Source organism: Raphanus sativus, chromosome 5 (genome assembly GCF_000801105.2).
Source record: "Raphanus sativus cultivar WK10039 chromosome 5, ASM80110v3, whole genome shotgun sequence".
In the NCBI taxonomy this organism is placed as follows: domain Eukaryota; kingdom Viridiplantae; phylum Streptophyta; class Magnoliopsida; order Brassicales; family Brassicaceae; genus Raphanus; species Raphanus sativus.
In genome coordinates, this window is record NC_079515.1 from 35322772 (window position 1) to 35334176 (window position 11405).

General features: G+C 34.2%; 2 protein-coding genes across 4 annotated transcripts; both read left to right on the forward strand.

Annotated features, from left to right (window-relative positions):
- Window positions 1–4894: 4894 nt before the first annotated feature.
- LOC108857040 (CSC1-like protein At3g21620) lies at window positions 4895–8876 on the forward strand. 3 transcript variants are annotated; one of them, XM_018630960.2, is made up of 11 exons: window positions 4895–5142; window positions 5702–6035; window positions 6114–6263; window positions 6348–6483; window positions 6563–6664; window positions 6754–6873; window positions 6942–7022; window positions 7105–7445; window positions 7524–8094; window positions 8174–8407; window positions 8490–8876. In XM_018630960.2, the coding sequence occupies exons 2-11, from the start codon at window positions 5722–5724 to the stop codon at window positions 8709–8711; spliced, it is 2271 nt and encodes a 756-aa protein (XP_018486462.1). In that variant the 5' UTR covers window positions 4895–5142; window positions 5702–5721; the 3' UTR covers window positions 8712–8876. The 3 variants fall into 3 exon arrangements, with proteins under 3 accessions (XP_018486462.1, XP_018486464.1, XP_018486461.1); XM_018630962.2 differs by having other exon boundaries at window positions 5720–6035; XM_018630959.2 differs by having other exon boundaries at window positions 4896–5142; window positions 5698–6035.
- A 377-nt stretch (window positions 8877–9253) lies between these two features.
- LOC108857041 (uncharacterized) lies at window positions 9254–10727 on the forward strand. The gene is made up of 5 exons (XM_018630963.2): window positions 9254–9528; window positions 9695–9851; window positions 9973–10023; window positions 10121–10213; window positions 10348–10727. The coding sequence occupies exons 1-5, from the start codon at window positions 9371–9373 to the stop codon at window positions 10405–10407; spliced, it is 519 nt and encodes a 172-aa protein (XP_018486465.1). The 5' UTR covers window positions 9254–9370; the 3' UTR covers window positions 10408–10727.
- The last annotated feature ends 678 nt before the right edge of the window (window positions 10728–11405 follow it).

An 11405-nucleotide genomic window follows, 5' to 3' on the forward strand; every position in this document is an offset into this window, starting at 1 on the left:
TCACTCCTTCAAGTCTTACATATTTATAGTATTTACATTAATTAACCACAAACATCAATTAAATTTTGGATACCCTTGAATTGATAGCAAAATCAGAGACTAATAAACTCCAACCAACATTTTAGGTGGATGCAATTTATGATTTCAGAAACAAAATTATACTATTGGAGAAGATTATCCGTGAAATTTTACAGATTTGTTATTCATTGCCGATGGCTTAAAAAAAGTTTATTCTTGTTGGGAGAGCTAATCCAAAATATATAGAAGAATAATGTTCTATTAATGAATAAATGATCAAAACATCGAAATGTTTACAAACTCGTGTTATTGAGATATTTTTCCTTTCCATTTGGTTAATTGAGCAGTTTTGAGTACCCCAAACTATTTATATGCCATGCACAAAATTTTATCAAAATATATTTCGAATGTCAAAATTTATAGGCCTTTATATTATATATAAAAATTATTTTTGATCTTGAATATTCAAACCGTAAACTATAGGTGATGAATATATACATTTTAGTCATATTATTTACACTGTTTATTTTCTTATTTATTTACATTAATGATAAACAAAACCACCTCATTTCAATAGGGCCACATTTGAAATTTTGAGAATTATAAACATTTTTCAAAGTGTTTTACTAAAAAATCCATAATTTGAAAGCCTATTTTTATATTAAATTTTCAAAAAATTTGAGAACCAAAACTAATTCTTTATTAACTTTGATTCTAAACATTTTAGTGAACATATCTAAACTAGTAGAATAGTATAATATTGTCTACTTTAAATTGAAGTAGCAAAGTTCACATGGATTTGGTTTTGAATTCCTTTCCAAAATATCTTATACTAATCAGAATTAGATACATTTTATATAGTAGACACTATTTATCTAAATTTTCAATATAGGATTTGAATTGACATCTCATAATTTCAGATTCAAAACCTACCATCTCAAATATATCTGCATGCGTGGCTAGGTGACATGAATATCTAGTTCCTATTGTAAATAACTAGATCTAAATGGTGCTGATAAACAGAGCCATAAAAAAACTAACCAATTAGGCTTCATACCACCAAACCCTGGTTATTCAAAAGAGAATCTTTCTTATTATTAAAGCTAAATAATCGATCGATCATTGGCCTCAATCAATAAGTCAACATGTGGGACTAGTTTTCAGTGTTTCTATAGTGGATTCTTTTGCAAATTTGTGTCTAAATTTGCAAAAGAATCCACTATAGAAACTCTTCTATATCATATAACTATATGGTGTATGAAAGTTGTCAAATCTGTAAATATCTAAATTTATATGTTTAAAATACATGTATTTTCTTTACATAATTTCAAAACTCTTAAAACATTTAAACATATATAACTAGAACTAGTAAAAATTAAAACATATAAAAGCATGTTAGCAAATAGTTAAATCTAAAATATACAAGTCTTTGTATGTAGCTGTGTTTGATGATCACTAGTGAAGAAAAAGCCAATTTGCGGTTATAGACAATTTAGTAAGGAATTATATAATTTTTCTTTTACAAATTAAGGGATCTATATATGTATTTTTTTCCTAAAATTTTGGAGACCATGCATAGACTAATACTTCACTAGTATATTCTTAGGTTGGACTGGCGAACATTGTAGTTTTGTCTTTGATCAGTGCCGGCTCTGAGGGTGTGCGGACGGTGCATTTGCACCGGGTCCTATCTTTTTAATCAATTTTCCTTATAAGAAAAATGTCCAAATTTTAAGATTTCTGTGAAAAAGTAATAGAAACGGCGGATAAAGAACACAATCTGAAACAAAAATTAGGTTTCGTCTTTTTTGCAAAGAAGAAGAACACGTGATGTATTTAAAATACACGTTAGATGGTTATATAAAAGGCCTTAATTAAACATGAGTTAAAATGGACCTAAAATATTTAGTATTTTTTTTCATTTTAGCACAGGGCTTGTCCAAAGTTTGAGCCGGGCCTGTCTTTGATGCTCTGTTCTGTACTCAGTTGTTATAAGCGTTTTTTTCTTTGCCTTACATTGTTTCTGGATTTTGGTATAGTCTTGTTTTTGATTTGTTTGTATATTTTTTCTTTGCATTGCCTTTAAAAGAAAATCATTAGCTCTTCCTTATACGTGCTTTGGTTCCTCTCCACAAGGCTAAATGCAGATCTGTTTATCACCAACAGCTTTGTTATTATATAGTTCAGTTTGTAGGGAAAGACTCAAAGCTCGCTGATACTGTTACCAGAGGCCTTGTGAAAACTGGCGTGTGACGAATAGCTCAAGTTAATGTTTCTTGGGGAGTTAGGAGAAGTCTTGGAAGCAACTCAAGCTGATGAGTTTCAACGTTGTATGGTTTCTTTATTCCGGTAATTGCTCGATGTATCAATAGTTCACATTTTCAGGTTCGGATACATAACTTTTGCATTGTCTCTCCCGTTGATAAAAGTATAAAGGAAGTTGTGTTTTATTTTTTGTTTGGTAGGTTTCTGAAGAGCATAGTTTCGATGGAACAACGAACATATAATATAAGAACCTGATAACTCAGAACCATAAAGTGATCATGCCTATAGTCTTGCCAGCTCTTGAGAGAAACACGCATAAACGTGAGGAAAGTGTTTTGTGACATGGACCAAGTTCTATTTGATGAGTGTTTAGTAAAATTCCAAGTGAAACGGGAAAGAACATGGAAGCGGTTAGAAGATTTGGCAGACGACGGGGCAGTGCTGGTCCCAAGATTTGTGTCCTTACTCAATCTTAGAAGCAGCTATGAGTCCACATGATTAAACTGAGAATATTTGATACATTGATTCGCAAACCAAAATTATGACAGTTTGAAAGAACCGAACCAAAACCCGGATCGGATACAGCTAATCAAAAACCTGTTTAGAGCTAAATCAAATCAATGGGATGAGTTATGTTTTGTGGAAAGCTTGTACGCAAGAGACTGCGCAGATCCAAGTACTATGAGATACATTGTGGTTGCTCTATCTTCTCTGTTTTGTCAACCGGAAACCGGGACGTCGGAATCATCCAAAATGATGATCTTATCAGCCTTACGTCTGGCCGGTAGAGTTTGCCGTTTGCTGTTTACAGACATAATTGTTTTATTTTTGAACTTCAATTGATTTTGTTTAAGCAACAATGCTTCAGTATGTATGTATATTTCCTATACGAGCTAATGCACGTCGCTAGTTGACTTTTATATGCTTTTCTATAATTAATTTGTCAAGTTCGACGTCGACAATATCAGCATCTTACGCCAATGATTGTATCTGAAATGAATCAGATTTATTTTATTCTATTTTTTTCAAGTATACTGAAATTTTGAGATTGTGACGGATATTCGTTATACGCTTTAGAACAAGTCTGCATAATGTTGTGAACACAATAATCATATCATTTTCTGTGTTATTCTCATAAGCAATTGCATGTGTCTTACGTACAATTTAATGTGGTTTTCTCAACAGCCAAGATATGAAGATGGTACTCAATAATTACAAATTGATATGCAAGTATGTTAATGCATACATTATGCGATTGTAATCCTAATACATACAAATTAGTAAAAAAAACACACACACAAAATTATTCATAATTCGTTACTCTTTAAATTATACAAATATAATAGTTAGGCGAGCTGGAAGTACAAACTTGAGGCATCGATTTTCATAAAAAGGGCTTAATGTTTTACAAATTGAACTGTAATAGATGTGCATCCTCGTAAGATGATATAGTTGTCCATTGTAGTTATCATTGTCATAATTTTAATAAATTATAATTATCAAAATTTATCTCTTTATTTTTCTCAACCAAATAATATAAATACTTTCTTTATTAGAAGAGTAACGATATGATTTTATTTGTTTCAACTCTTTTTTTGTTCAACACTTTGGGTATGACTGAATAGCCTTTTTAGCGAGAATCTTTTAGCGAGAAATGTTTTTTTCTCTCGGTTCCACTTAATGTTTGCCAATCAGGTGAAACCAATTATTATTTTTCTTACGTTCAATACTGTTTAGTTGAATGTATATTGTTCACTTTTCTCCCTCACTGTTTTTGAAGTAAAAAATTAATTATCACTGGACTTTAATTTTTTCTCTTTATTATTCTACTAGTTTCCCTCTTAACTATTCTACTAGTTTTCTTCTTTATTACTTCAATTTCTATTACGCTCAGTTACTCTATAATTTACCAATCACACTCTTTATTTGTTTTAACAATAGACCTGTGAGATTTTTTTGTCAATCGCAACAGCAAGTAATAACCGACAGATACGATGTTAGAAATAACAGCGGCAACGCCAACGGCAACCGGCAGATAGGACGTAGAAATAACAACGGCACGACAACTTCGATTTCCTGTCTCTAATCAATCCTTGGTGACTGACGCGCCCGCTGACGTAATTTTACAGAGAGTAAAATTACTTCCGTAACAGCTTTATCTATTGATGCTGACGCTAGTTGCTGTCCTAACATATATAAATTTGGTAATTATCTGATCTACATACGTTTCTGTCCCGTTTTCATTGTTTGTAACGATTAACGAATTAAAAGTACAGGTCCCCTTAAACTGAAGAATATTAACTCAAAATCTTTCTTTTAACGGTGATCTTCTTTATAAACCTTTTGACAAATTGTCTTTAAACTTTTTGAAAACCGGGGAATAAATTAATATCGTAAACGTTAAACAAGAGCCGACGTCAGAAAAAGGGAAAACATAAAATATAGCCGTTATGTACATGTAAACGTGCCCTGACCTATAAGGCTTATAACCTTTATTGAAATTTATTTAAAGAAACTGAAAAGGAAACAGTAACGGAGATGACACATGCTGCAAATAATTTAATATTATTTATTGATTTTACTAGTAAACACCCAAAACGTATGAATCAACAGATCTTAATTAGTTGCATCTTGGATTGATTTCCCACAAAAAGAATAAACACATAGGGAAAATAATCTGTCATTTTTAAAATTATAAATGATTTTTCTTTATTGTTCCGATCCAAGACCCTTCTCCTTCTCCTCCTTCTTCTTCTGCAGAATCTGCAGTTTCGTCTTCACGGTTTACATCTTCTCGACTTTGTTTGACTTCGTCGATACAAACAACAAGACGGGATTTCTCGCTAAGATCTTGAGAAGGTAATTGAAGTTAATCTCAGTTAACTAGGCCCATTTCATTCATCATCTTTAGATTTAGACTGAGATTGTTTGACTAGTTTTGGATTTGATTTTTGGAGTTTGATTTTGTTTTAAAGTTTTTAGATTTTAGTTATTGGTTATTGATTTTAGTTAAGAGAATACAGCAAAATTACAAATAAAATTACGAATAAGTGAAACTTTTGCTTCCACTGAAATGCATCAGAATATTCTGACTGTTATTTTTTTGTAAAGAAAAAGTATATTAACATGTTTAAAATATTGTCTGACAAATTATATTGTACTAGTAAAAAAATAATAAATTACTTACAAATGATACAAAAGAAAAAGTTAATTACTAAAATGATTAACATGGATTTTTAGATAAACCCAAAAACATGGATTTTTATTTCCACTGAAAATATTAAAAACGCTCAAAAACTAGTTTCCTAGCTTCCTCTTGTATGAATATGAAATCTGCAATTTGGGAGTTTTTATTTATTAGTTTATTAGTTATTTATTACCTCTTCGTTATTTTCTGTATATTTTAATGTTCAGGAAGATTGTTCATTCTTGAAAGTCATGGCTACACTAAGCGATATTGGAGTTGCAGCAGCCATCAACATTCTAACTGCATTCGCTTTCTTCATCGCCTTTGCGATCCTCAGACTCCAACCTGTTAACGACAGAGTCTATTTCCCTAAATGGTATCTCAAGGGTTTAAGGAGCAGCCCTATTAAAACAGGTGGCTTGGCCAGCAAGTTTGTCAATCTTGATTTTCGTTCTTACATTAGATTCTTGAACTGGATGCCACAAGCACTGAGAATGCCAGAGCCTGAGCTCATCGACCACGCAGGGTTGGACTCTGTCGTCTATCTGAGGATTTACTTACTAGGGTACACACACTTTCTTTTCTTGAAACTTTGTTCAGTAGTTCAAGATTTTGATCAATGGTGGGTTTGAAATGCATGCAGGTTGAAGATCTTTTTCCCAATAGCATGTCTTGCTTTCACGGTAATGGTGCCGGTTAACTGGACCAACACGACGTTGGATAAGTTACAGAATCTTACTTTCAGTGACATTGATAAACTCTCTATATCAAATATACCAAATGGATCATCCAGGTATAAAAAACGAACCATTTGATTTGATTTGATGTATATTGTCATTGATTATCAGATTATATTATATGATCATATATGTCACAGGTTTTGGGTGCATTTGTGTATGGCTTACGTGATTACCTTCTGGACCTGCTTTGTTTTAAAACGAGAGTACAAGATTATTGGTTCCATGAGGCTACAGTTTCTTGCTTCTGATCAAAGGAGACCTGACCAGTTTACAGTTAACAGAACTTCTCAATCTCTTGGTCCACTCAGTTTTACTTCTAATATTAAATGCCCTTTTCTTTTGACTAATCTAGGTCTTGGTGAGGAACATTCCTCCAGATCCTGATGAATCAGTCAGTGAGCTTGTTGAGCATTTTTTTAAAGTCAATCATCCAGACTACTACCTCACTTACCAGGTTACAACTTTGATCTTACTCATGACGCTCCATTTTGGATTCTTCTTGTTTTTTTGGTGTTTGATTCATCTTCTGCTTTAACAAAACAGGCTGTCTACAACGCAAACAAGCTGTCTGAGTTGGTTCAGAAGAGGAAGAAATGTCAGAACTGGCTTGATTACTATCAAAACAAACACTCTAGGAATCCATCTAAAAGGCCTATGATCAAGGTAACTGAAAATAAATCTTCTCTTTCTTTGAATCTTGATGTAGTAATCCTTCTTCTTCCATGAGCCAGGTGGGTTTCCTTGGCTGTTGGGGTGAAGAGGTTGATGCAATCGACCGCTACACCGAAAAAATAGAGGGCCTAACAAGAAAAGTAAAGACCCCTACCCCTAACCAAACTATTTGTGTTTGATCACTTTGTTGCCTTTCATGATACCACTTTGATGTGTTTTCAGATAAGTGAAGAGAAGGAGAAGGTAACAAGCAGCACAAAGTCACTAGTCCCTGCAGCTTTTGTATCTTTCAAAAGGCGTTGGGGTGCAGTTGTTTGCGCTCAAACACAACAGTCAAGAAACCCAACAGAGTGGCTTACAGAGTGGGCTCCAGAGCCACGAGACATCTACTGGGACAATCTTGCACTGCCTTATGTCCACCTCACTATCAGGAGACTAGTGATAGCCGTTGCTTTCTTCTTCCTCACTTTCTTCTTCATGATCCCTATAGCATTCGTGCAGACACTCGCCAACATTGAAGGCATTGAGAAGGCTGTACCGTTCTTGAAACCTCTTATTGAAATGTAATAACAACAATCTCACACACCTTAAACTCTCTGATCCTTTTTACTATTTGATGTTAAATCTTTATTGGTGTACAGGAAAGCTATTAAGTCTTTTATCCAAGGCTTTCTCCCCGGTATAGCATTGAAGATCTTCCTCATTGTCCTCCCTAGCATACTCATGTTCATGTCGAAATTCGAAGGCTTCATAAGTAAATCTTCACTAGAGAGAAGATGTGCGAGCAGGTACTACATGTTCCAGTTCATAAACGTTTTCCTCTGCAGCATTATCGCCGGCACTGCACTTCAACAGCTTGACAGCTTCTTGAACCAGTCTGCCACCGAGATCCCAAAGACCATCGGTGTGTCGATACCGATGAAAGCCACTTTCTTTATAACCTACGTTATGGTTGACGGATGGGCTGGTGTTGCTGGAGAGATACTGAGGTTGAAGCCGTTGGTGATCTATCATCTCAAGAACTTCTTTCTTGTGAAAACAGAGAAAGATAGAGAAGAAGCAATGGATCCTGGAACTATAGGGTTCAACACTGGTGAACCGCAGATACAACTCTACTTCATTCTTGGCCTTGTTTACGCTGCTGTTAGCCCTATTCTCCTTCCTTTTATCCTCGTCTTCTTTGCCTTAGCTTATGTTGTTTACCGTCATCAGGTTTGCTTTCTAAAACCCTATCCCAAGCTCCAAGAAACGAAGATCTCTAACTGAGCTTTGTTTGTTTGGTTGCGTGCAGATTATAAATGTGTATAACCAAGAGTATGAGAGTGCTGGAGCGTTCTGGCCTGATGTTCATAGACGTGTAGTGCTTGCTTTGATCGTATCTCAGCTACTTTTAATGGGATTACTTAGCACGAAACATGCTTCTCGTTCGACTCCGTTGCTTTTCATACTTCCTGTGTTAACCATAGGGTTCCACAGATTCTGCAAAGGACGTTATGAACCAGTCTTTGTCAGATATCCATTACAGGTCAGTTGTTACTACTTACTGTCTCTTCTCCTTTCTTTGTGTGTTTGGTTTTTGATGATGTGTTTTTTTTCTTTTTTGGTAGGATGCTATGGTTAAAGATACCTTGGAACGCACGAAAGAACCGAATTTAAACTTGAAAACGTTTCTTCAAAACGCGTATGTACATCCAGTGTTTAAGGCGGCGGATAATGTAAAGGATGAGATGGTTGTGGAGGAGGCGAGGCCTGATCAGACGCCAGATTTAGTGTCCACTAAACGTAGCTCAAAGAGACATACTAGTGGCTCCTCTTTTGAAACTTATTGACAAGTTTTTTGATGAGATTTTGTTGAATGGTATTTTTTTTAACGGATGATTTTTATAGGTTTTTGGAAGAAGATTTTTTCCAAATTTTTTTACCAGATCATCAATCTCTTTAAAAGTCAATGTGTAGATGATTAAAGAGCAATACAAAGCATGTTTATGGTTAAACTTTGGTCAACAACAAAAAAACTCGTGAATAAATAATCTTCTTGTCAAAGTAATAAAAATTATATACCTTTTGATGTTATATAAATCATTCTCATTCCTTTTTAATTTAAGTGATGTTTTAAAGATTTTTTGTTTTGTTTATGTTATTAAGTTTCTGTGCAAAAATAAATATTATTTAGTATTAACAATTATTTATATTCTATAATATGATTTTATTGGTCTAACTTGGTGTAGTTATTGCTGTTTCATACAGTACAAAAAGAAGTAAATCGAATAAAATTAGTGATTCTTTTAACTATTGTGCAAAAATCTTGAACATTAATTATTCTGAAATAGAATACAGTACATTATTTGCTTTCAAAATATATTTTGTTGTTCCTTCGGAATTACGGAATAATAATAAAAGATTGATTTCTCCAAAAAGATCTGAGCTTTTTTTTCTCTGTTTGAGATTTGATCGAAACGAGAGAGAGATCGGAAGCTCGGGCGTAGGAATGGACGAGGTGATGACAGCCGCGGACGCCGGCGACGTAAATAGGTCAATGTACGGATCCTCTCCACCGTCGCAGAATCTGCTCCCTCGCAATCTTCCCATCTTCTCGGCGTTTCTCGCATTGGCTCTTGCTCAGTTCCTCAAAGTTTTCACTCATTGGTCCGTTTCAAAATCCTAAAACCCAATCTTTTGCTCCGGTTTGGATTGGACTGTGTGTAAATTTAACGACTTTTGCTGACCCTCTTTCTATTAGAACTCGAAAGTTGGCTCCTTTTGTGCTGACAAATGAGTAAAATTCTCAATTTTTATGTTAGATTTTTTGTAGGTACAAAGAGAAGAGATGGGACTCTAAACGTATGCTCAGTTCCGGTGGTATGCCTTCTTCTCACTCCGCTACTGTCACTGCCCTGGCTCTTTCCATTGGCCTTGAAGAAGGTGCTGGAGCACCCGCTTTTGCCATCGCTCTTGTCTTAGCTTGCGTTGTGAGTTCTCTCTCTCTACTTCACTTTTAAGTTTACATTTTCATTGAATATACAAAGTATCATCTTATTGAACCCCAAACCATCTTACCTCTCTCTACCTTTGGTATTGTTTGGGTTGCAGGTAATGTATGATGCCTCTGGGGTTAGGCTTCATGCTGGTCGTCAAGCTGAGGTATAGCCACATAAGAACACTTGTTGATTTTTCTCTTTTTGTTGTATTTCCAAAAAGCTAAAAAAGAAAAAAAATTGTGTATGAATTGAAATCTCAGCTGCTGAATCAAATTGTTTGTGAGTTCCCTCCGGAGCATCCATTATCTACAGTTAAACCCTTGCGTGAACTGCTCGGCCACACTCCTATCCAGGTTTGGCATGACTTAATTTATTTCATTCATCCTTACATTTATTAGACATTCTTACAGTCCATGTCTATCAAATGTTCTGGTATTTTGTGCTTATGTTACGGTCATAGAGCTAAGTTTATGACATTGAATTACAGGTTGCGGCTGGCGCCATTTTAGGATGCGTGGTAGCCTATCTGATGAGGAGTACAAGCTAGTTTCTACAACAACAATGAATCCAACATTCTTTTGAAAATCTTAGACCCTTGAGAAGCTACATATAGATTCATTCATCAGCAATCAAGCTGGTGGGGTAGATTATTGGCAAGTAAATGGAATTTGTGAAGTCTGTGTAATATCTAGATCATTGTTAGAGAGACCTTTCCTTACCTGATGTGAACTGACTTGTCATTATTTTTTTGAAATAGTTCTGTGTGTTTTATGGTCGAAATTGTAGAACATACTCATGTTCTACTTTTGCCTTTAGTTACTTTAGCTCTCTTCTAAATTGCCAATAAGAATGTAAACATGTGAAGTCTCTCTGGTTGTTAAAATTTGACCTGATGTCACATTGGATAAACATTAATAACTTCTTGAGACTATTATACGAAAAAGGGACCATACTCGCAAAAAACTAAACCCAAACCAAGATCTATAAATATTCAAATGAGATTTCAATCTTTAATTCTAAAATCTGAATAGAACTGTCCACCCTTTGCACAAAACTTATTAAATATCAATACTGTGAAAAGTAGACAAAAGGGCATACAAAAAAAAACATTAAATATCGACACTGAAAAATAGACAAAAAGGCATACAAAAAAAAAGATATGGTCAATAAATTTCACCAATAATAGTTAAAAATTACATTAGTGTGAAAACAAGATATGGTCGCTAAATTTTACCAATAGAAAAAAGGATATGATTAATAAAAATCAACAGTTTAGGTAAAAACTATAAAGTATTTAAAAATTTGCCGTTAAGAAGACTTCAAGACAGATTTATAGTTGCTACTAGGCTACTATAACATAAATGGAATAGTTCCTACGTTTATCTTGATCAAAGGAATAGGTCCTACGTTTATATTGTCTTGAAGTTGTCTTATTAGATTAAGTTTCTACATATTGTGACAAAAAAAAATATTAAGTTTCTAGTACATATATACATTTAACGTCTTTTTTATTGACCCTGTCCTTTCACAAAAATGTCAATCCTA

Coding starts and splice junctions, on each gene's coding strand:
- LOC108857040 (XM_018630960.2), top strand. CDS start 5,722: ATGGCTACACTAAGCGATATTGGAGTTGCAGCAGCCATCAACATTCTA. Junction 6,665..6,753: donor ACTACTACCTCACTTACCAG/GTTACAACTTTG, acceptor TTAACAAAACAG/GCTGTCTACAACGCAAACAA. Junction 7,446..7,523: donor TTGAAACCTCTTATTGAAAT/GTAATAACAACA, acceptor ATTGGTGTACAG/GAAAGCTATTAAGTCTTTTA.
- LOC108857041 (XM_018630963.2), top strand. CDS start 9,371: ATGGACGAGGTGATGACAGCCGCGGACGCCGGCGACGTAAATAGGTCA. Junction 9,852..9,972: donor CTCTTGTCTTAGCTTGCGTT/GTGAGTTCTCTC, acceptor TTTGGGTTGCAG/GTAATGTATGATGCCTCTGG. Junction 10,024..10,120: donor ATGCTGGTCGTCAAGCTGAG/GTATAGCCACAT, acceptor TTGAAATCTCAG/CTGCTGAATCAAATTGTTTG.